This window comes from Rhinocladiella mackenziei (genome assembly GCF_000835555.1).
Source record: "Rhinocladiella mackenziei CBS 650.93 unplaced genomic scaffold supercont1.6, whole genome shotgun sequence".
Taxonomy (NCBI): Eukaryota; Fungi; Ascomycota; class Eurotiomycetes; order Chaetothyriales; family Herpotrichiellaceae; genus Rhinocladiella; species Rhinocladiella mackenziei.
In genome coordinates this window covers 2,990,470-3,014,529 of record NW_013550599.1, presented here as the reverse complement: position 1 = coordinate 3,014,529, position 24,060 = coordinate 2,990,470, and the positions used below count along the sequence as shown (strand labels likewise).

The 24,060-nt window shown below is 48.9% G+C and overlaps 9 protein-coding genes across 9 annotated transcripts; 4 read left to right on the top strand and 5 right to left on the bottom strand.

Moving 5' to 3' along the window:
- Nucleotides 1-1,781: 1,781 nt before the first annotated feature.
- On the bottom strand, nt 1,782-2,405 carry Z518_08863 (uncharacterized protein; the record flags this gene model as incomplete). The annotated part of the gene is made up of 1 exon (XM_013414602.1): nt 1,782-2,405. The coding sequence occupies one exon, from the start codon at nt 2,403-2,405 to the stop codon at nt 1,782-1,784; it is 624 nt and encodes a 207-aa protein (XP_013270056.1).
- A 1,928-nt stretch (nt 2,406-4,333) lies between these two features.
- On the bottom strand, nt 4,334-5,008 carry Z518_08862 (uncharacterized protein; the record flags this gene model as incomplete). The annotated part of the gene is made up of 1 exon (XM_013414601.1): nt 4,334-5,008. One exon carries the CDS (start codon nt 5,006-5,008, stop codon nt 4,334-4,336), a length of 675 nt encoding a protein of 224 aa, XP_013270055.1.
- A 2,883-nt stretch (nt 5,009-7,891) lies between these two features.
- Nucleotides 7,892-8,164, top strand: Z518_08861 (uncharacterized protein; the record flags this gene model as incomplete). The annotated part of the gene is made up of 1 exon (XM_013414600.1): nt 7,892-8,164. The coding sequence occupies one exon, from the start codon at nt 7,892-7,894 to the stop codon at nt 8,162-8,164; it is 273 nt and encodes a 90-aa protein (XP_013270054.1).
- A 1,336-nt stretch (nt 8,165-9,500) lies between these two features.
- On the top strand, nt 9,501-10,207 carry Z518_08860 (uncharacterized protein; the record flags this gene model as incomplete). Its single annotated transcript, XM_013414599.1, has 2 exons — nt 9,501-10,038; nt 10,134-10,207. 2 exons carry the CDS (start codon nt 9,501-9,503, stop codon nt 10,205-10,207), a joined length of 612 nt encoding a protein of 203 aa, XP_013270053.1.
- A 1,001-nt stretch (nt 10,208-11,208) lies between these two features.
- On the bottom strand, nt 11,209-12,642 carry Z518_08859 (uncharacterized protein; the record flags this gene model as incomplete). Its single annotated transcript, XM_013414598.1, has 1 exon — nt 11,209-12,642. The coding sequence occupies one exon, from the start codon at nt 12,640-12,642 to the stop codon at nt 11,209-11,211; it is 1,434 nt and encodes a 477-aa protein (XP_013270052.1).
- Nucleotides 12,643-15,404: 2,762 nt separating this feature from the next.
- On the top strand, nt 15,405-16,169 carry Z518_08858 (uncharacterized protein; the record flags this gene model as incomplete). The annotated part of the gene is made up of 1 exon (XM_013414597.1): nt 15,405-16,169. The coding sequence occupies one exon, from the start codon at nt 15,405-15,407 to the stop codon at nt 16,167-16,169; it is 765 nt and encodes a 254-aa protein (XP_013270051.1).
- Nucleotides 16,170-17,124: 955 nt separating this feature from the next.
- On the bottom strand, nt 17,125-17,781 carry Z518_08857 (uncharacterized protein; the record flags this gene model as incomplete). The annotated part of the gene is made up of 1 exon (XM_013414596.1): nt 17,125-17,781. One exon carries the CDS (start codon nt 17,779-17,781, stop codon nt 17,125-17,127), a length of 657 nt encoding a protein of 218 aa, XP_013270050.1.
- Nucleotides 17,782-20,716: 2,935 nt separating this feature from the next.
- On the bottom strand, nt 20,717-21,437 carry Z518_08856 (uncharacterized protein; the record flags this gene model as incomplete). Its single annotated transcript, XM_013414595.1, has 2 exons — nt 20,717-20,927; nt 20,983-21,437. The coding sequence occupies 2 exons, from the start codon at nt 21,435-21,437 to the stop codon at nt 20,717-20,719; spliced, it is 666 nt and encodes a 221-aa protein (XP_013270049.1).
- A 1,346-nt stretch (nt 21,438-22,783) lies between these two features.
- On the top strand, nt 22,784-23,866 carry Z518_08855 (uncharacterized protein; the record flags this gene model as incomplete). Its single annotated transcript, XM_013414594.1, has 2 exons — nt 22,784-22,837; nt 22,895-23,866. 2 exons carry the CDS (start codon nt 22,784-22,786, stop codon nt 23,864-23,866), a joined length of 1,026 nt encoding a protein of 341 aa, XP_013270048.1.
- Nucleotides 23,867-24,060: the final 194 nt, after the last annotated feature.

Here is a 24,060-nt window from a genome sequence, read left to right as displayed (position 1 = left end):
CAATCAAAATCCGATCTACCAGCAGAGTGGTATGGCTTGAATCGAAGCCATGTCCATCTCTTCACATTCGGCCTTGTTCTCCCGGTAGTCGAGTGATGTACTATCTATTGGCACACTTCCTCCCATACCAGTCTGAACAACGAGGACGAGTAAAGTACATGTACAAGTCCAAGACATGTCCATGTAGATCCATTTTCCCCCTGACCCGTCTTAACCAGTTAGTCAACCAGCACAACCAGTACAACCAGAACAGTTCCGGCCACCAGCCTCTCCTAAGGGAAAGAAATAGAAGTCACCACATCAGCATCAACATCGGCATCGGCATCACGTCGTAGTGTACCACTCTTTTCCCAGCACAGCAAGCCAAATGTACAAACTTGCCGATATGAGGAGGTATTTTGTCGTTCGAACTATGCAGTACGATTCAGTGTACCATTGTCCATCGACGGATAATGAAGTGCCTTTGTTCTTACCATACCATTAGGTACGTGTCATGGCCCTCCGTTTGGCTGGTTGGCGGATGTACACGGCGCACGACAGTACAAGCACAAACTCTGAACGGGAACCCAAGGCAAAACGGACTGTACGAGATATCTGAGTTCAGGACGCGGATGTATGTACGTGTGCAGATTACATTTACGCCTTCCCTCCCGAGGTCTACCAGTCTCCATTAACTTGAAATTCAAGCTCACACTCGCTTCTCGGTTCGCGTTGTTCATTGCGTGCCATGTCGACGTGCATCGAAACTTGAGAACCGAGACAGGGCGCTGGATGCATGAACCCATCTGCTGTGTCCCCTGCGCCGTGTTGTACGTAACCATAATGGCTTGACAGGTCACGCGTTCAACATGCACGGAGCTGATGGGAATGGATATGGATCAATGCACGATTACATGTTTGTTGGGACAAATCTCAACGGAAAATTGTCGGTCAATGGTAAGGGATATATTGATCCGAATGAGTGTCGGATCATTAGGGGATCAGCTTAGGCTACCACCCCACCCGAAGCTATTCATCAAGCCCTGTGATGAGGCCGTTGAACCTCGAGGTTCTCAGGAGCTCAAGATCTTGCAGATAGCTTTTGCCTCGGCACAAGACATTGGGGCATAGACAAAGGCATGGCATTGAGATTTCGCGCTGTTCATGTATCATGCGGGATTGCAGGGTCTAGCAACATGGCAGCCTGACAAGCAAGGAGCAACAGAGCTGAAGAAACATGCAACATGGAGGTAAACTCGTCCACAACGTCGGACCCGCGGAACATGTCGGGGATGAGCGAATACTGGGCCAACGCACAAGCCCACGAGAACTGTAGAGACGGTCAGTTCGGAAAGGGACCAAAAAGGAAAAAAAATAAAGTAGAAGACCTCATGTTTGAATGAACAAAGAAATCATTAAGCTAGGATGGTATTATATAAAACGTCCTTGGTAGGAATCGGAAAAGGGCTTGTATGTACATGAATAATGTTCCTGTGCGCAATGCAGTTGGAAATCCAAAAAGATATCTTCCCCTGATTTCGTGGTATTTGTTCCACTTGTTCTCGCTTGACGTAGGATCTGTCTCGTATAACATTACTCGCCGGGGGGGAGTTCGTTGAATGTACGATGTAGTTTAAAAATGCGTGTGCTTTTCTCCTTCTCAGCAGCATCTTCTCTTTGTTTGTTTCAAAGACTGTTCAGATGTCATTCCAAAAAGGTCCAACACTGAGGTGTTTTACTGGAAGGCGTTTCCTCCGCAGCAGTCAGTCCTCGTCTCTGGATATTCGGCATCGAGAGACTGTTTATTTGCTGGGAGGAGGCAGGCCATACTCGTAGGCGGTGTAGATGCCAATAGGGCACTCGTCCTGGTCTTGGAAGAACCAGAAGTTGGTATCGTTGGTAGTGGTCATGCCAGCAACGCAAGTACCGGCACCGACAAAGCATGGGCCGACGTCGATGGTATAAGCATTACCTGGCTCCATATGGATGGGCGGGAAAGGCGGGAATGGGCCCGGAGCAGGCTGGTTGTTCCAGGTGGTCTCAGGTCCAGGACAGCTGCCTGGGTTATAGCCGGTGAAGAAGAAAGAGCCGCTGCCCTCGTATTCGAAGTTAGAAGTCTTCAGCTGTGATTTCAAGGGGAAGATGAATTCGAGAGTACAGTTGGCGTCGGCGCGTGAGGCGGGGATATCAAAGCTAAAGATGGAGGCGATGTCATTGGGTGTGAAGACGCCATTGTATTGAGGTCCGAAAGCTTTGTCGGGCTGAGATTGGGAGATCTGAGTGATGTAGTGAGGGAATTCGAATTGGCCGGGTTCGAGGTCGCGAGGACAGCCATCTCGTTCGGTCAGAGCACGCTTGCGTAGAACTTCTCCTGGGTAGGCGACGACAGCGCCAGCCAGTATGGCGAAAGCGGCGAGTGACTTCATCTTGATGCAAGTCTCGCCTGCAAAATGAATGTATGTAAGTACTGGAAAAGTAAAATCGAGCAATTAATAAGGGTGATGTATTGAGGTTAAGCGAGTGACCGTGACAAGTGATAGAGAACGAAAGTAGAAGACAAGGTATCTGAACGAAAGATCGAGGATATGTGGGTGTTATACGAGGAGATTGCTTCTGGAGCTCCAAGAGCCGTTGCCTCCAGGGAACAGAGGCGTTGGACCCCGTCTTAGCCGAAATGGCCCGCGAGGCTGAAGGCACCCAAATGTGATCAAGGTTTGCAAGGCCTCGAAAGCATGTTCACGTTGGTGAGACATAACACCGGGTCCTGACCTGTCCGGGGAGAGCGATGTGACCATTAAACAGTCCACCAAATGGCGTGATGTTCGAGGTTGAAGAGATCATAGGCAACAAGCATCTCAAAGACTTGCACCATGGCTGAAGCGCATGGCACGCTAGAAAGCTTGAGATTGGAGCTTAGACAGCTTGTCTGGACAGGAGACATCCGAGGGAACAAACCAAGTGCTCAAAGTGGGTACTGGGGGCAGGGTCTAACCTCCCAATTCGAATTTCGTCTTGATCTCTCATTCGTGGAGGAAATCGGATGAGAGAACACTGGACATTGTGATCTGCCATGAGCAATGGCTTTGAGGGAAAAAGCAGGCATCGAATCTTGTTCTCAGTCACAACGGTAACACCAGATCGAATGAACGGCTCTAGCCAAGTTTGAGTTATTTTAGCGATGGGGCGGCTTAATAGTCTGGACGCCTGTAAAGCATGAAATTCACAATCTGAGGCACTTTGTCGAGCAGTACTTTTTGGTGGAATAATAGATTGCAGGTTAGTGAGAAATAACGCCCTTCTTCCCCCGGGTGGGGGGTAGAAACATGCGCCAGCAGGGGGGCTTTGTTGCCTGTTCCCGTTCGATCGGGGATAGACTTACCCACTAAGAAGCCGAGCAGGAGATTTAGAGTTTCGACGAACCGTCAAAAATAGAAATAACAGCCACATTGCCCACCGATCTTTGAAATCTGGGCTCTAGCTGAACCAGAGAACAACTCCTGGACCTCGAAGGCGCCTTGAATTAAATTTGTGTTTTGGCTTCAATAGATTGTTGACCAGGAAGGACGGCCCTGAAGCTGGCCATAGGTGACGGCGACCTGCTGCTCAAACATTTGATGCTCGATAGATTGGGAGCCCTTCTCTGCGGCCGTCGAGCACTAATGAGCCTCCATCAAGTAGAGAATTGAGGATCGAATTAGCCGCCTGTCCTAGCCGATAGGCTGCAACACGAACATCTCGGGAGACCAGGGGACACACATTGAAGGCAGCAATCTGGCCGCCGATGGCGTGATCAAACCCGGGGATTTCGCAAATTTGCGATTTTCTCCTCGTATAGTATTTCATTAGGCACTTTCCTTCTACGCTCCCATTGCTGTAGCCACACTTCTGTGCGCTCTGTTCTTTCTATTTGCATTTGGGAAACTATCATTCGATGTCTAGGAAAGGTGGAAGGTTCCTGGCAATCGAGCCAAACGCGTTGATGGATGGCATCGATCCAGAGGTATTTCTCCTTGAAACTCTCATGACCTGGTTGCAAGATCTCCTTCGTTGCTTACCTTTGTTGTTTCCGCGCCTTCTCTTGCGATCAACTTCTCCGGAGACAATCCAGCTAAATAGGTGACAGCAGGCAGCCTCGCCTACCCTGGCACACTCCCACTCCTCACCTCCTCACGCCATAGGAACGATCTCGCTCGCTCTCTCTCTCAGTGTCACACACAAGAACGTGCCGTATCCCTCCCAGAAGATGATGTCCATCTCCTTCGCATGTCATTCTCAACAGCAGGTGTTTCGTTATTGTTCTTGTCCGATGACTGGACAGTCGTGTCTTCGTCTCTCTCTTTTGCGACTTTCTCCGTCATGACTTCAGCCAATTTTGGCCTGCGACTTCATAGGTGGCAGTGACGTTGTCCAGAATCCCAAGTTTACCTCTCGAAAACAGTCGCACCCATCGAAATGGAATCAATGCCACAATGAGTACTGGGAATCCGATGGCGACCATTGTCTGACTTATTGCCACAGCTGGCCAGATAAGCAATTGCCAGCCGATGAAGTGCACAATGACTCGTTTGTGAACCTTGAAGAATGGATCATTGAGCTGTTGAAACCGTTTCTCTCGTAACAGAAGCAGAATCTTCTTCACGATACCATTCCCTTCGATCGAGCCCCATCCCACCACGAAGAAAGCCCCAGCGAATACGCCTCCTAGCATGAGATGCAGCATGACCCGCAGAAGTTGTGTCATTGTGCCAGTAATGGCCAAACCCATGAGGAAATGGCTGACTCGTTGCCTAGGGACCGACTCCGCACGAGTCTCCTCTCGAACAAGAATAGCCCCAGACTCGGCTTTGATCTCTTTGACGTCGTCGACGTAGTTTGTCAAAGAATCGGTATGCACAGACGCTTGAGGAATAAGGTCATTAGGTAAAGGTATGTCGACCAACCCAGGCACCAGGCAAGTCCGTCTCAGAAGAGAAAGTCTGCAATGGAATCCAAGAAGCTTCTTTAGTGGAAAAGCTCTAGCCTGTACCATGAGCGATGATACTCCGTGGTCATAGTCGAAGAGAAAGGTTCATCAGAAAACCAAACGACGCTACGACAAACACCCCACTTGGCAGATATGCTCCAGAACTGAACGAACCAAGGACAATCTATGGTCGGATAAAAGGCTTTTGTGATCAAACGGGCTTGAAGTCAACTGTCAGGTTTTCAGGAAAGTGAGCAAAGCTGGTCCAGGGAATGATTGCCAGGGGGGTTAGGCATAATTGCAAAGCAGTGTACGAACCATACCATTGAAGAGGGTGGTCGGGCCGATGGATTCGAGGAAATATATCGTCAGGGTGTATAGTACCGCGATTATTGCAGACGCGAAACCATTCAAAATCGTACCATCGTAGAAACTGATAAACTCTTCAATTCCCAAGAACATCGTGCCAACGTATAGAGCGAAAGTCTCGGGGGGGAGAAAATCCGTCACAGTGCACGTGTAGTCACAAAGGTTGAGAATAGCTGTCATCCAATGGAAAATGGCGCTCCAAATTCCCACCTGGCCAGTTGCTATTAGGAGACAGAAAAATTGAGACGAGGAAATTTGCCCAAACCATGAATTGTGAATAAATGCCGATATGGTGCAGTTGAATAACATGGAAGATCGTGTGGTCGAATAGCGAAATGAGTCCAGCGATGCGACGACTGTGATGGGTTGCAGGGAGAGAGGGCTGAAATCCACAACTGCCAAAGCGAAAGGCAAGATCGCCCTGTTGATACTGTAAAAGCCATCAGTATTGCGGTTCATGTCCGATTGGAAAGCCAAAGCAGGGAGAAGGCTAGCAAACAAACAAGTGTGGCACGTGGCAATATCGAACATTGTCATCTCATACCTGACAAAATACATTCGCACAGCGGAGGCAAAAGTCCGATATGTCCAGCCATCTTTGATGTCCACTTCCAGCAATAAGGTAACTGACGATGGACATCATGATACATACCTCGTCTGGATGAATGACACGATATCCTCACCAGTTGCCAGGCTTCTCATCCCATTTGTAAGGACTTTCGGCAACATTTAAGGCCATGTTATAATATCTCTTGAAATTAGCAAAACGAAGGGCAAGATTTGTTTTTTGGGGAGAGAGGAACAAAGGAAAGCCATCAAGGCCATGAAATTGAGACTGCAGAGACAGGCGCATAGTTGAGAAGTGACAGATAGGCTCGACGGACCGGAACGGATAAACAGGAGCTGCCTTGAATCTTCTATAAGATCATTGTCACCGTAAATGAGAGACGACAAGGAGTCTCCGAATCATCGATGTCGTCAAAATGCGGCGCCGGTACATGAGAAAGGGAGTGTCGAGGTCTCCGAGCCTTTGAGTTCCCTTTGACCAGAAGCCACCATAATTGCCCGAAACAGAGATCTCTCGTTAAAGTGGAATTTTGAGATTCCCATCGACCTCGTTCGAAGGAATGACCCACGTGGTCCGACATTTTGCTTAATGAATGCGGGGGTCTTCGAAAGAGAGGCCAGAGGGAATATTATGATATAGGAGAATGCCGACTCACTGTTTTGAGGCGCAGCAGGAGGGTTAAGGAGGCCAAAGACGAAACCGTGAGATTGTGTGGGCAACGATGAGTCACCTCACCGTTGACAGCGAAGCTTCTCCACTGGCACCCACGGAAGCCTGAGGGCCCATTACTTGTCGACGGCTAAAGAAGGCTGGACAGGTTCAATAAGGACAGCCTTCCCTGGTATCACAGCGCCCCTTTCAGCTTGGCCCTTGTAAAATTGACAGCTAAGCTGCCCGTCCAGTGTGCACAGTGTAACGATCGTGTTGACTTTTCGCAGTAATGTCTCATTATTTCGTTTCAAAAGATAACTCCGGTCCCAGAGAAAGCAATGAGGTTTGTGTGGACATCGACCTCCGGTAAAGATTCGAGAAACTGATATCGCAAATGGAAAGGCGAAAAGCAATTGTGGCAAGCGGGAGTCCATTCTGGATCGCGGAGGAGCTTTCCGAGACCAAGAGTTCAATAACGATTCCAGAGTCGTTCCTCGCAAGAAGAGCGGTTTCGAGTAAGACAAAGTCCGGGTCTGGACGCTTGCACAGCTCCATCGCCGCCATGATCGTCATCCGCCGTTGGCAGAATATGTATCTCATCCTTCACGGTGTGCTCATGTGGTGTGGTGACGTTGCTCCATGCTTGGTGTCATCTGCATTGTTTGAGAATGGCAGCCTGACGTATCTCCCGCCTATGCAACTTGTCCTCTCTCGGACCAAGATCTGCAGAATCACCGAACGCATTGTGCCTACTTCCAGCAATCCAATACAAATCTCTAGATGGCCTCTCGAGCAGAGGTGACATCGCCAATCACCCAGATTGGATGGTGCAACCTGAATCATGTCAAGCGAGACCGATGCAAACAAGCCTGCCAGTCGCGAACATTCCAGAATTAATCAGACCACACCAGGTTCCCCAATGTTTTGGTCTCGCCGAGCCTATTATGCTTACTAGATGCAAGAGTGGTGTGATACCTGGAGAGTCAGGCATAATCAACCCCATGCAAGTCTCCTTGGCCTATTTTTGGTGCCGGACAAATTATTTTGATAGCAGCACAGACTGTACGGTAGCCTATGGAATTGTCATGCTCATGATACGAGAGGCGTTCATTTGCGGTTGCTCATGAATCCGCATTGTCATTGGGCAGATTACCTGCGGTTATCGCCAGGATAATTGGAACCAAGAATTTGAATATTGATATCAGCCCCCATGGCGAGCTCACCATATCAAAGAGCTGTTTGCCATCGACTACACCTCGATGATACTTTTGCAGAATTTGACTATCTAGGTAGCAAGGAGGGCTGGTGTCGTGGAAGGCGCGATAAGGCTCATAACACTTGTGGGAAGCCTCGGTTGAGCAATGGATCAGAGAGGCCGCCTTGGACTGTTGGTGGACGTTGATACGGAGCTGGAGATTGATGCTCTGTGCGACGAATGGTTGTTGCCACCGGCATGCACCGAAGACGACGAAGAGGATCAAGATGGGATTGAGATTCAGCACGTGGAATGGATTGACGGACGAAATCCATTAATTCCAATTGAATATGACGGTTCAGGAGAGAGCTTTCAGACCTTCAGAGGTGGCAAATCTGAAGCCGAGCAGCTCTCACACATCATCTGCTGTCAACGATAGCGAGAAATGTCAAATGTTGACATGTTTCCCCCAGACCGAGTCAGGTGAGTTCGTGCACTTCTCTCCATGTGCAAATATCTCGTATTCTGACTTGATGCGCAAAAGAGTCCCAGCTTGAATGTCACGATCGTTGGCCATTCTTGGAAAACATTGATCAGGCATCCAGTGGAACAAGGACGCAGTGCGTCAGACAACATTCAAAAGCTAATGAATATCCGCGAGGCTTGAGATGGGCCAAGATATTGATCAACTCTCAACCCTGTAATGGATCAGACCTCCTTTGCACGTCTTGTTGGCTTTAGGGAGGATTTTGGTTTCAAGACTCCTGTAAAAAAAATTTTTGAACTCCCCTAATGACGCAAGCCTGTGGGCGGTAGATCTTTATGATTAGCGAGAGCTCTTGGTCCCTAGTTGCTTCAGGAAATACAGTCAACCACCATTTCAAAACCAGGGTCTTTCCCGAAGCCACAGCCTTATCGAGGTGACCGTGAAGTAGATCAGGGGTTCTTTAGTGTTCGAGAGTTAAGGGCAAGAATCAACCAATTGCGATCACTGGGTGAGGACATTTGCAAATATCCGCAAGCTTCTGCCAATAGCGATCACTATTACATGATATATCCACAGGTGGAACGAATTGTCGAAACCTTCAGATTCGTCCGTCAGCCAGCCTGGGGAAAAATTCAGCAACGTGGCTAGCAGGCCGGATCAAAGGGCAAAGAGTGAGTAACTAAAAATTTCATCCAAGACGGTGCCGGAGGAGGCCGAAGCGAGAGCCACAGGCGAGGCCCTTGGAGCTCTGAACATGGTGTGAGCGCTAAAGGATACCCGAGTATTTTCTACTAATCAGTCAGCTTGACGAGCAGGTGGTGTGACGATCACGTTCCCCCATTCACATGTGCCAGCCCTTCTCGAGTAAATATGGATCCACATGGCCAGAGTGGAAAGGTACCTACAGGATTGACCGCATATACTTTGGCAAATAAACGCGTCTTTTTGTAGAGTTATTGCAGTGCATGTCTCATTCCTTGTTTCAATGATACCGATCGCTTCCGTTGAATGTTGGGTATAGGAAGAACATGGCCACATGAGACGCTGAGCATAACGGTGAGTGGGTTGGAGTTACCTAACAAGTAAATATCCCTCTCTGGGGGTTTGGTATCTTGTACCTTTAGCGCCAGAGTATTTGAACAACTTCAGATGTCCTCACATCTACCATTTCCCACTCCATCAAACTAGTCAAAACAAATCAAAGTGATAACACATCCTCTTTCACAAACGTCAACTTAAGTCAATACTTGATTGGGTCCTGAGACAACACCCACCAATCAAATCGCCAATGGCATCCAACGATTGCAAAACCTACCACCAATCTCGACGACCATCATACGACCGAGCAGAAAAGGCCCGGGAACAACTTCTCTTCCGCGGTGCCAGGATCTCTGGCCCCGCAGTTCAACAACACCTGGAACGATCAAAAGCTATCGACGACGAATGGCGCCGGCAACGTCTCCGAAGCTCGGGCTCAGACACATTGACCACTTCGACCACCAGCATTTCCGATATTTCCCTGGAATCAATGCACAATTACGGAGACAGCTGGTTTGAAAACCTCAATGCTCTAAGCATGGAATATAACCGACAAAAAGCCGCGAAGAGTGCCGCCAAAACCCGATCAGGTCCGGTCACTGAAGCTGTTCCAGCCATGCACGGATACGGAGACTCGTGGTTTGAAAACCTCAACGCCCAACGAGAGGAGTACGAGCATCGGAAATCCGAAGAGCTCGAACGCAGCGCACATCAAATGCACAATTACGGCACGGACTGGTTTGAACAGTTCGAACCAATGTGGGAGGATTGGCAGCATACGAAGATGGGTAAGTCTGCCTAAAGCCGAAAGCCTCGGCGGCTTCTGGAGTCCTCCGTTCAAGCGGAAGAAAGTCATTGACCGATCTTGTATCTCTGCAATTAGACGCGGATAATGTCAAAGGACTCAGTCTCGTGATACAAGATAGCGACGATGAGAGTTGCGAGATCGGCCAATGAAAGCCAAAATGGTACTGTATGACCAATTATCACGGGAAAAAGGGAGCCCACCGGTTTATCATGACGTCTTTCACTGGAGTTTGTCGAGCATGGGGAGTGTGATGTACCAACATGTTTCTCGAGCATAATAGCGGTATTGGCGTTGGGGGAGGGGCGTTGTCGAATCCATTTTAGAAAGCATCGGTCGAAGCAGCATCATGAATGATCAGACTGGGTGGCCAAAGCCTTCCCCTAGTCATCAATAATGACAGGTAAATACAATCAAATACAACTAATCATTGCTTATCTATTCTCTCCACACACCATATAGGGCGTCAATCTACCAGCGTGTGACAGCTGAGTTACAATTTTGTTTCTTTGATTTGGACCTTTGTCAGCTGGGCAGGTGTAGTACTAGTGCTGAATCTGGGTGGGTGCCTGGCCTGGACCACTCCGCTTTGGAGGCGACATCGGGCTGAGAATTCAGGAGGTCAGGAGACAAACTGGTTGCTGAGTTCTGTCAAACAACAATCAGACCACAACGGGCAAACCGAGGACCATCACCTTGCAAAAGGAACAACGAGGATTCGTCAACGATTGGCTTTCGTGTCTTTCACTTCCACTGCGAGACCAAAATGAGTTGGCTTGAGAGCACGTATGTGAAGATACGTGGCGGAGGAAATGAGCCAGGAGAGGTGGGAAGGAGAGGGGGGGTTGGGGGGTTTACACGTCCCTTGTTATTCCTGCCTTGTCGTTACGATCATCCCTGTGTGCATGCGTTATTTTGAGTAAATGAAATGAGTCCATGTCCGTGTCCATTATACCTGTTCGTTCCCTGACCGTAAACCAGCCCTCCCAAACGCCTGAATAGCCAATCCACTCCAGCCACTCATGGGATGTATTTTGGACTCAAATTTGTATCCCGTTCGTATCTGGCTCCAGCATCACTCACTCCAGTGTCTCTCAGTCCGTTTTGTTGAGTATTTGATTACTGTAGAGTAGTGTAATAGTCATCATCGGCCTCATTGATCAAAAAATAAGACGGTGGTTAATATCTTTTCCAGCTCTGTCTTGACGTGTGGTTGCTGAGCATCAAAGACGTCGTCGGACCCGTCATCATCGTCGCTTGAATGTAGCTTCTCGTCTTCCAGTCCTGTCCTGAACCGATACTGAGATCGTCTCTTCCGTTTCCGGAGATGATGGCCAGGGGAAGACTGCAGACGAGTCGTGACAGTCATCTTCGAGTCCTCTTCGCCTGGATTCTGGTAACTGGAAGCCACGCTCCCGGTTTCAGAACTTTGCAACGAGCTGCCGCCATTACTCGAGGCATCGGCATAGTCTCCAGACACGTCAGAAGATTGAGTCGAGTCGACCATATTGCGGTTCAGTACTGGAGTGGTTGGCGTCAGAGGCGGCTGGCCCCAGCGTTGACTCCCGGTGCTGTTGCTCGCTTCCGGGAAATGGACGGATTTCTGGTCTGACAGATGATCGTTGTTCGTTTTCTGCTTCCGAAGTTGTTCTCTAATCCGACGCATAGCGTGCATATGGCTTCGAAATCCTTGTTCGATATCATCCAGATTCAAGATGCTCGCTGGACGCTGAGAAGGACGTTCGTTTTGGCACCTCGGGCGAGCTGGCGAGGACGGGAGATCGGGAAATGCTAGTCCAAGACCTGAAACTCCGCTGTTTGGCGACGACAGTATGTATTTTGGGGGTGGGTTGCTATTGTCGTTGTTGTTGACATATCCCACAGCCTCGACTGGTTGAGTCACTCCCCTTTCCGTTGGACGTCGAACTCCCGAAGTCACGTCTTGGTCCCATTTGTGGAGGACATTCCTGGTGACTTCGGAAAGGACCCGATATTCTTCAGACTCGAAGGCGGCTTTGGCTCTGGCCAGCTCGGCATGCGTTAGACAGGAGAGGAATACGTTGAGGCTTTCCACCAGCATAGACAGTTTTCTTCGGAAATCTTGGATGGTCAGCCCTTCGAACGCTACCTCCGAATGCGTGAGCCAATTTTTGATGCTCGCCCGGTCTTTGGAGGAGCTTGAAAGATACAATTTAACAAGTGAGTGTAATGGGCGTAAGACTGCACCCAACGAGGTCAGAATCTTAGAGAATGTCAATGCCCAGCGTGCCTTGTCTGGTTGGCGATCGATGAGAATTGACGTGGTCCCGACGCTGTGCAGCGAATCGAGGCTGATGGCAATGGTCCAGACCTCGAAACGCAGGTTTTCAAAGTCCTCGGACGCTTTCTGCATGCCGTAGAAGGTATGCCACGATAATTTGCATACCTCCGCCAGCGAGGCAGGCTCGCCGGCAGTGCTGAACCTCATGGACTGGGACATTGGTGATGAGAATTGCTTCAAGGTGAGAACTTTTGTTAGTCTAGGAGCTTCAGCGGTGAACGATGGATTTAAAAGGTCGATCAGAGCCTTGTAGGTAGGATTAGGCATGCCGCGACAGCGGTGCCTCCCCTCCAATGCTAAAAGCCCCTGCAACGTTCCCTAGCAGACAGCTGATTTGGCCTCGGTTTGCCTCTGCAGTTGCGAATGACAACGGTACTGAATGCGAACCAAAGAGTAGCGCAGAGCCATAGGACCCAATATGGGGGAGGGAATCTTCTCCTTGGCGGGTTCGTTGACCCAAAGTGCTCAAATTGTCGCACCACCATGTGGCCTGACTGAATTACGCTCGCCTCTCCCGCCCTCTGGAAACAAACAATCTCATTCGGCCAGGAGTCGATTTCCAGACGGCGCCAGGCAGAAGCCGCCGCCCGATGGCACTGATTTGATCATTGACCTGAACAAGCCACAGGCCACTGACTAGACTGACAGGTTGAGAACGTCCTAGGGTTGGATAAAATGGATCTGGAATGCTGGGGAAGATCGAGACTCATTCTCTATTGAAATTGCAAAGCGGAATTGGTCATTGGCCAGTTGCAAATCTTACCGTACGAGGACGCTCAAGCACAAAAGCTTGTTGATCTCCTGATGCCCACGGGTGAAGAGCTGTGGAGTCCTACATAGGGTAGATGGAAGACGAAGAGGTCGATGAAGAGGTCGACCCAGAGACGACAAAAGTGGATCGGACCAAAAGAAGCCCCCAGGGTCGCCAAGAGGTAGGACAGCCAGCGCTTTTAAACGGTCGCACCAGACCACCTGGGGGGTTGGAGCCGTCACTGGTGCTTACCTATGATTTAGGTACGTTTTCGGCCTTATGTCGCCAAAAGTCCTAACCAGGAGAGACCCCATTAGGCGGTGCCGCCTAATGAGTACAATTCTACGCGACGTGCTATCAGGTCCTCGGATCGGATCGAGATATATCGGCCCCATGTAGCCTTGCCGGCACGTCCGGCCACCTATCAGCTTTGCGCAAAGGATACCATGATTTCGACCAGTGGGATTGCACAGTGCTTCACGCCAGGCCTAGTTGGTGTACGTATAGGGACTAGGGGTGCATACAGCAAAGCAGTATGAATGGCTCGTTGTCAACATCAGAAGAAATCAGAGATAATTTTGGATGTAAAGTGTCAGGCCCCTGGACATGAAGATGGAAATGTTCTGAGGTATTTGAAGATGCTTGGAGATGTGGTGGACTGAAAGCCCTTGGACGATGGCACCTGGCACATATATGTATCGCCACTCAGCCTGGTTCAACATCTCCTTTGAAAGTAGGGCAACCATGTTTTATACCTCAAGGAGTTCAATCGAAAGCCACGAAGGCTTTTATGATGCAGTCATTGACGATATTTTTGTGTGAGAGCTCGAGCGTTCTGTCAGAGTCTGGAAGACACTGGGAAATTTTCGATATTGGGAGTGATCACCTGCTTGTCGAGGAGCACCCACAGTCCTTTTTTGCTCTCTTTCGAAGGAGACCCACTATCTCCTGTCTTTCACTATCTTCTAGTTGTCTTGAATGACGGGAAGTTCAAGGAACAACGGTGAGTCTGTCCCTTTTTGATGCAAACCTTGCATATTCTGTCAGGTGAATAGTCCTGACCTGGATCCAATATTCCCTCATTTCGATATATCTGTGCACTAACCGCCTAGATAGCTTGTTTATTTTGGCGCCAAAAAAGCTCCTACCACGATATATATGTATAGGCCAGCTAGATCTCCTCCTGCCTTTGGGGGAGCAGCAGCATACCATATGAAGCCGCCTTCAATCGCCCTTTTTCTGAGTTCTGCTGGACCTGGTTTTGGTGTCGACCGCACGAATACATAAAATCGACCACGGTTCAAAACCCAGGAGAGATGTCAACAAGCACAACGATGATCCGCTGCTCCTTCTATACTCAGAGTAAGGAAAAGAAAAGAATGGCGCAGGTCAGCGTTTCGAGATTCATTATGGCGGTTTCCTGCACGATCACCCAGACCTTTTAATATCTAGGTCCTTTCAACGAGCTTTCAATATTCCTCCTCCAAAGCAGAGAGGCCGCGTTGAATTGAAAGAATACCTGAAATCACCAAATCGGTAAAGGCTCAAGCGAAGCAGGGAAGCATACGGAAATGGCAAACTTGACAATGACGGAGGACTTTGCTTTCCTCTCTTGGGGTGGAGTGACAATGACAGTATGCACCCATCGATCCCATGACTGGGGCCACGGAGGCCTAGATACAGTGAAAATTCGGCGCATCCCAGCACCAATTTGTCCTAGTCAGCTGGGCGAATCCCCGGCCATATCCGATGGGCTTGGGCCCAGACTCAGGTTCGCAAACTATACTCGCCTTTCATTGGGCTGACGGCCAATCGCCGAGATCAATCTCGTTACTCATCAACGCGATACCGAAGCCCACTTTTTATCACACCACCTTTTCATCAAACCACTTCAACATCCTTCGATCATTCTATCTCACCTCTTTAGTCAGTTACGTGATATCACGCAGGCACTAAGTTCTAAAAGAGGTCAATGAATGCCCCTCCACGTTCTAAGGACATATCGGGCAAGTCGTATGAAAACATTTGCGGCCTAGAACCATGATCCATTGTTCTTGGCCCCATTTAGACAACATTGTCATACGATGAAGCTTTTGAAGGTTATAGTTACCATGGAGAAACTTGGACGGTCAGTGATCTTGCTTAATGTTGATGATATTTTGTCTGTTCGTTCCTCTTACGAAGAATATTCGACTTTCGGTCTCCTAATCAGAGACGATCATTTCCAGCATCCAATCTGTGAATCCTTCAACGGTTTAATAAATCTGAGTTCGGCAACATGATGAACTCAAATGCTTGTCCAAGTCACCGCCACATCCAATCCACAATCCCTATAACCAATGCATCACCAACGTCGACCTATTCGCCCGTCTTTGTACCTGAAATGCGATATTTGGCATACAAACTCGGATACCTCTCCAAGTCAAATATCCAGAGAGAAGTCCGCAAGGCCGAACCTCGACTGTACAAGCTCATCGGGCACGCGGCCCTCTTCGACAACGCGAAGAAATTCATTACGGAGCACACGGAGCACGATGTCAGAGAGGTAGAGGGAGCTGAATCCCTGGCTCAAGACTACGACGATGAAGACGAGGATGGGCCCTCATTCGGATACGTTGAGGATCTGCGGGATGAAGAGTCGACGGAGTCATCCTTCCCACCACTGGACTCGTCGAATTATTCTACTCAACAGAACGGAAAGAATCAACCGGTGCTGAGTGTGTCAGCAACCGAGATTGAGCTACCTGCGACTGAGGGCGATGGGTGGGAAAACGATAGCGATTCAAGCACCGAGGCTGGCGATGACGGCAACCAGAGTGATGGCGACTGGAGTGATTCCACTTGCGAGGAATATGAGGACGAGGATGATGAAAATGTCCCCCCAGATCGGAAGATTGTCGACATCTTCCCAGAAATGACTTATGATTTCACGACTGCTTCCAAGTACAGCCCTCAAGATGACGATTTGGTTCTTTGGTCTCAGCAACCGCGAGTCTTGTCGCAGAGCCAGGCTGATAGTCTACTTGTGGAGGCCTTTGGCTAATTCCCTCTGTTGCTTGACAGTTGTTACGATTTATTCAAGTGCACTCTCGCACTTCCTCACTCGAGTTCTCGAGCCGCATAGATGTGAGCTCTCGCCATTTACGACCCAGGTCTGATGATTCTTGGAGTTGCCCTTGTGTGGTGACTCTCTTCGTCTGTGATGACAAGTACAAGGCTCTTTCGCCCTCTATTGAATTGAATGTTGTCAAATCTAGCGAGGCGTTGGAAGATATGGATTGGACCTTTCCAAACTATTCGGGGACTATCCTGTGTCAGGACTATGCGCTGCCAAAGACAGCATGTACCTGTAAATATCAATCTACGAAATACTCAGTCCTTCATATTCATATGAACCAACCCAAGTGATCCACCATCTAAGTATCCTGTGGTACACTTCAATGTCTGCCCACAGAGGATCGTAGTTTATCCCGCTACTAGTATGACTTCCCAGCGTTCATGGAGCGTAATAATCCTATAAGGTAAACCTTTCGTTTCCCTATGATCAAATCAGGCAGGACCCCCCTGGTTGGAAACGTCAGTGGCGTATTGGACCCTGCATTTGTCTTTTGTAGTGGTATTGTAAAACCCCAGGCTCAGCTGTCTGGACCAGCTTGGTCATCCGTCCGTATCGAGGCTGAATTCAGTCAGCATCGCTTTGGCAAGATATGACATCAATCATGCAATACCCAAAGAAGATTTCGTTCTGTACGCAATCTAGAGGAAAAAGTGGCTGAAACAGCTTAGTTCTGCTTTCGTGGCTTATAACATGTACGATCCATCAGTTTTTCGTAACCATTGCCTAATTCCATATTAAGTTCTACCCCGTCACTAGGCAAGGCAGAATTTAATGGACGTGTGTCAATTAGCAGTCCAGACCCCTCCATCGGTCCCCCTGGAGAAGCGTCCGTTCCCAGAAGTTGCGTCATCCTCAGTCATACTAGGCACTAGATACTTTCTCAAACAAATATACCAGCAAATGCCTCATCGTTGCCCGAGTCGCTCTCCATCACTCGGGTTTCTCCATCAACTTGATTTCCTCCAGTCTGGAAGAAGCCCTCTGTACATTCCTCTTCTTGTCCGTCTGGCTCAGGGGCCGCAGTTCTGATCTCGCATGTTTGTTTCATAGTTTCAACAGGCTCACCATCGCGGGATTCATGTGTGTAGAAAGTCTCATGTCGGTGCCAGCAGGGTTGGCCTGAGTTTGAACCTTGGAAATTTTTGTCGAAAGATTCCTGATTGCATAGGCAGCAATTTGGTTGCAAATGACGCTGGATGAGTGATTGGGTTGCGCCGTCCATCACGAAATCCATTTCGCCCATCGTTTTGGTGGATGTTTGTGCTGCTGATGAGCAAGATTGAAGTTTGGGCGATTTAAAGGGGATCTTGGGCTTAGTTGTTGATGACGGATGAACCGGGGCTTGGTAATTCAGAAAATCCCCTAACGATTCTGCATTCTGCAAAGCATCGTCATCCTCATTCTTGGTCGCCTCTAGACCTGGAGGAGTGGGAACATGGCGTAGATGAGCAAGTTCTTTGGCGATGAACTTCTCTTTGAGTGGTGATTCAGGAGGGGTAGGAGGGCCCCCAACGGGATGATACTGATATTCAGCCATGTTTCGAGATGAAAGCTCTACTGCTTTTGATCAATCTGATCGCGGCACCGCCCCTAGATATTTAGAGCATAGACCCAACGAGAGATTTCGGGCCGCGGACAACCAGGAACGAGATGGACATGAAAGCCATTGGCGATACGAGATCAGAGATCCCGACCACATTGTTTCTGGTTGGATCCTGGCCGCCGGCATGTCCGCAGTAGAAGTTCCGCCATCCACTGTCACACGCCCAGGGACGTCACACCACGTATTTAGGACACTGCTCCGTAAGCGTAGCCCGAACTTCAGGATCCATCAGGTATGCCTTTGAGGGAAGCAAACACTCTTCCAAAGCAGGCTACCACTCAATCTTCAAGCAATGCATATTGAGGACTCCATGAACAAGTCATCAAAACGATCGCAGTGGACTGTATGAACAGAAAAACCATTTTGGTCCTGTCCGGATCTCGGAGTAAGTAATAGTTTTCCGATTCAATGGAGTGCGTTGTCTGAAATGGCAGTTAGAATAACCAATTTACGCAAAACGGACCGATGATAGGGGCTCATCTTTCCTCCCCCAATCCCCGGAAATGCCTTTGTAGATCCTCTTGATCTGCAAGGCTGGGGAGAATAGGGGAGGACCCTGTGGGGAAATGCCAAGTTCGGAAAAAGAGCCATCTAAGATATTCTCCGAAGAGCAGTTCATAAGGAAAATATCTCAACGAATCCTCTACTCGAGTCACACAACTCAAACAGTACGTGAATATCCCCATATGCTTGGCTTTCCGAGAGTTCTGGTCAGCTGCTCTATCGGGAGACATATTGCAGACTCTTCTTCGCATTTACCTCGGAGTTCGCCTGAGGCAGATAATTGCACCTGGCCACGATTTGAACCCCCCCCCCGGGCGAAGTAGCTTTAACACAGAAGCTACTGGAATTATTTCATGAAGTCACACGCATTATTGAGCTCTCAAATAGTGAAAAGTTCTCTAGTTCATCATACAGACACGGAACATGGCCAGTCTTTGGTGGCGAACACAACTAGGCCACAGTTTTTTGTCTGCGGAAAATTGCCACCCCGAGCATGCCCTTCCAAAGTTCAACGAGCAATTCGTTATGAATCGTCCACAGAGGCGTACGAGTCAGACAAGGTTTGTTGACAAGCGGGATGAGTACAAGTATGCAGGAAGTACTAAGCTAGTATGACTCAGAATAACGAAATTGATCACATTACTCCCCCTGGTGAGAGGAATCCCCTGTCTATATACTCGTAAGGTATGCACATTGATCTGTCATCCGTCGAACGGACCACATCTCAGCCACGTGATCCAGCCTTGCCAACGAGGCCATATTCGTTGTAGCACGAACCCAAGCTAGTGAGCCAGTACCAATCTACACCAAAATTCAACATACAACTATGTCCCACCAGAGCACTCAATTGGCTCCAAATGGAAAGTACAATCATGCGTTGTTTCTTGTGTGAGCATTTCAGCTCTAACTCCAGAGACCCGGCCACTATTGCCAATTGGGGGGTGGGGGAAAAACGCTGAAAACAGCTGCAACTAGCAACGAGCGCCCTCTAGAAGCTTCCCGATGCAAGATTCTACTGGAAAGGAGTACTGGAGGCCTCTTATCAATCCCTCTAATTGATGAGAGGCGTGTGTTGTTGAGTTCTTGTATGCCGAATTTTGGTGTAGATTGGTATTGGCCGACTAGCTTGGGTGGCTCTACTAGCTTGGGATTTACGTTACCTTCCAAACAGGGTGCGGAAAGCGCATCAAAATACACAAATACAAGAAATTGGCCTATACATGAACATGATAGAAGGCCAAACATTGCACGATCGCCTCATAACACTTCTATATGACCGGTAACCCTTGAAACATTCGACCGCCGACCACGATCCTGGCTCACGAAAGTGAGCGCGGTATCATTGGAAGCTCCTGCAGGTAGTCTATTGAAGGCGACAGATTCTGCAGCGAGGTCTTAAAGCGAATGAGGGGAAAACAAGAAAGGAGGAAGAAGCAAATAAAACCAGTGATTGATCGAAAGGAAAACTGACAGACGCGACAAAATATGGTGAAATCAGGCCAGAATCTTTCCTACGGCATCCAAGAGGTCCCCAAAGATGCGAAGAACGTGGTGAAAAGCCTTAAAAAAAAGGAAAATTCATTTAAAAAAGGAAATGGCTTCTTGAGAGAATGCATGTAGCGGCTTTCTGGGAAGGAATCCAGCCACTCGAACCAGCGAGGGACCTGTGCACCAGGAAACCATCGGAAACAGTTGAAAAGGTACATTGAGTAACACCATGAGAGTGTGTGAGTGTTCGAAAGAATCAGAAAGAAGACGGCGATATTTGGACTGCAAGGTCGAGCATGAAGAAAGAACGTAATAGAAGCTCGGAGACTGGACGGGCTCCATAGAATCTGCGCACAACAATGAGAAACAGCCCAAGGACATTGAAAGATAACCTTGATTGCAAGATGCCAAAGGCATAATATACAGATATATCAGACACCACCGAATCCGCACATCTGTGGCCTCTGTTCGCTCTTTTCCAGGTGTCCCTGCCCACCACAGAGCTGCGTGAAGACCAGCCTGAGCAGGTTCTATCTTCTGGTAAAGCCCTTTGGACTCATGTGTAAAATTGAACACACCCATTAAATTACAAGCCGGTCCCACAGTATGTTGCCCTGATCCTGTCCCTGCTCCATGGCAATTCAATGACCTGCGAGAAACGGGCCAAACACGAATGTGCCTGTCAGTTCGGCCATCAGCCCATGTTTCCAAGCTTGACACACGCTGATGAGCGTGAGTGAGCCGTAATCTTCAAAGTCGAATTGGCCAGATTGATGTGTTTAGATGTCTCAGGATACCTGACTCTTGATCCGTCCTGGCTCGATGTGTTTACTCTTTGTCCTAGGGCAGACATAATAGAAGCCCGACTCTTCCTCTCCTACGAATATACCGAGGCCCTCAATGGTTCGCCGCTCACACTTGACGGCGGCGACGGATGATACTGGTCATGATTGCAGCAGGAGCAATGCCGTCGCTGTTCTTTGTTTTCGAATCTGTTCATCAGAGGAAGACTTCTCCAGCTCATTATATGGTCAAGCTCAATCATGCGCAGGCAAAATGAAATAATAGCAGATGTGACAAATGCGACCCTGTCAAAAGAATCAGGAACTTTTTCCCAGCTTCATGCAAACGGAATTGACTTACAGGTTGATAATCATAAAGGCAAACATAACTTTCACCAGCTTGCAGTCTGTTGAGAAATATGACTTCCAGGGCCGAGTGCCGAAGTATTTGGACTCAAAAGCATGGCAGATTCCAGTCCCATCACGATCCCAGACCCCAATCAAGCTGCTCCAGGCAGCTACAAACAACGCGTCTAGGATTGCCATCATGGTGAAGAACATGGGACCTTCAAAGAAAATAGGTAAGATGGTGATAGCTGCGTAGACGGTGCAAACGCAGGATATCGAGATGGCCGCAACGGCCTTTGCAGGGTAGTCGATCTCTGCTTTAGAGAAATCGCTAATTATGGCTGCCACAAACCCGATAAGAGGTATGGAGACAACAATCTCAAAGACACGGAGGCCTATGAGGAACAATCGCAGGAAGACCTCGTCAAGGGCCTTGGATAGTTCAAGTTCTCTGGTTTTGAATCTCATTGTTTGATTCGCAATTGAGATTGTATTCGCAGTGAGCTCAACCGATATCCTATACTTTCTCCGGCCTATGGTATATATCATCCATAAAAACTCCTTTCCTTTCCGTGACCCATTCATTCTCTTGACCCCGTGAACTCTCAGAGGCATTTTCTCAGCGTCGTCCCTCTGGGGTGCGAGCCGTAGTGGTGAAAAAAAATGCTTTGATGCTCGTGACAGCTGGCCGGAATGGCGTGAGTCGCGAATATGTCGGCACTGCACCCCGAGATGGCCCAGACCTTGGCCAGAAATTTTCCATTCTCATAGATCATGCCTGTGAGGAACCCGCTATTATGAACTACTCACTGTCTGCTGCCTAGTCCTATATGAGATTCATGGAGGGGGCAAATCTTCTCGGCAGATACAGAAGATTCGCGACTTGCCGATACTGGGTTCTTGATACATCCCGACGAGTCTATGAATGAGGAGGGAGTTCATAAGCAAACCTCCCTTTCCCCCCCCCCAAAAAATTTTGGGTGGATCCATATCCTTTGTGTACTGGTAGCCCGAGCTTCATTCATATCGATGATAACGTAAAGGAATTTTTCAGCCAGAGTTCAATGAAGCTGCATAGCATCGAAAGCCGTAACGATCATCTGTGACACATGTATAGAGCAAAAATCGTCATCAGGATTCTGATTCGATTTTCCGGGCAAGAACGTTGTCGAGACTTGTCCTTGTGAGCTTTCACGGCGGGGGAGTTGCTGCATTCGAGGTGGATGCTTATTCGATGCATTGGACAGAACTTCTTGACATGGAATAAACTGAGCGCGTTCCAGTCGCCACAGGACCTTAAGAGGTCGTTCTGGTTCTGGTTGCTTCGCGAGCCCTCCAAAGTTTTTTTAGGCTTGCCGGCGGACCCTAACACAACGCCAGACCCGGAAGGGTCCAGCCTCGCTGCCAGTTCCGAGCCAAGTGGGCCGCTGCCGGGCACGACCCCATCGCTGGCATGCCACAGGCCACACCCATGCCGGGTGAACCCATTCACGCCTATCACCCACGAGAAACGCCCAAGCAAACGCCAAAAAGATACATGTGCCAGCGGCGACGTCCGGCATCCTCAAGCCCTTAGTCTTGGGTGGTCTGATGCATCTTTGATCCTGATGCCGAAACTATGTATTCTCCGCAAGCGAAGGGACAAGGGATATCCCTCTCCATCAACACGCATAATAATAAAAAGACGGGCTTCCTGGCGTGGAGTGATAGGATTTTGCTGGATTGCCCGATTTTTTCACCACCAAACAAATATTTCTTGCCTACAAGCTACCAGACTTCGAATCTAATATCGAACCAGGCTCAACAAGGGCAACATGTCGTACTCCCAGATGTACCCCCAGTATCAGGGCTTCTCGTACGACAGTCAAGTACGTAGCTGACGTGGCGAATATCTCTTGCCACTTGTTTGCTGAGAAAAAAAATAGCAGCAACAACCATGGGACGAAGTCGACTTCACTACTCTGCCAACCTCTGGCAACAACTACAAGTCGATAAAAGAACCTGGATACTACGACGTCAATGGTGTGCCCACAGATAGCCAAAATGCACCATCACCGAACTATTCGCAGTTTTTGAATTTTGATACTTCTGATGTGGGCTCTTACTCGGTACCCAGCGAGGATGTCCCATCCGAGCCTTTCTTCAGAACTTCGCCCAATCCGTTGAACAGTCCTCAACAGTCGACCAACTATCCGGTGAAGATTGAGCCAGAATTGGTGCGGAATGATTCTCTCCCGTGCGGGTTGCCTGGAGACTGTACCCCCCCGAGATGTGGACCCGAACCGACCTGTTTGCAATTAACCAGTCTTCCCGAGATTGAAGAATGCAATCCGGCGCCATTTCTGCCCACCGGCACAACTTCGTACGCCGATCAAAATACAAGCTATTCCAGGAGATTTTCCAGGACAAGCTTGAGCGATTCTGGCCCAGCGACCAAGCCCAAGGTCGAACGAGAGAAGAAACCGCGAAATAAACGCGGACACAAAGGCTCCTCGAGTGAAGACGAATCAGCACATATCCGAGCCAAACAAGCTCACTCGGTTGTCGAAAGGAGATATCGCGACAATCTCAATGGAAAGATTATGCAGCTGCATCGCGCTCTGGTCGCAACCGAATCGACGTCGCGGCTCACTGGCGTGTCAACGCACGATTTCTTTGCCTCACGAGAACACCGAGGCAAGGTTCGAAAATCTGATGTCATGACGGATGCGATGAATTATGTGCATCAATCCGAAGTGGAGATTCGACACATGTCCGACGAAATCAATCGCTTGAATGAGCGCGTCCGAGCTCTAGAGAAGCTTGTGAAATGTGAAGATTGCTCTCTCCTCAAACAAATGGTACGACTACAGCTTCAACAGCATCAGCCTCAACAGCACCAACCTCAGTGTCCGTGAAAAAGAACAACATCAAAAAGTCTTTCTTTGGTCAAGTCAAATTTTGTTCAGAGGGTACACCGTCAAGAGGGGCTCGGAGAACTCATGAGGGGGAGACCAAGGGGGGGGGGGGGAATATTTAATTACTCAACTCATCATGGGGGGATGGACTTGATCGATCAATGAGACGGTAAATTATGGCAGCATGGAATTGG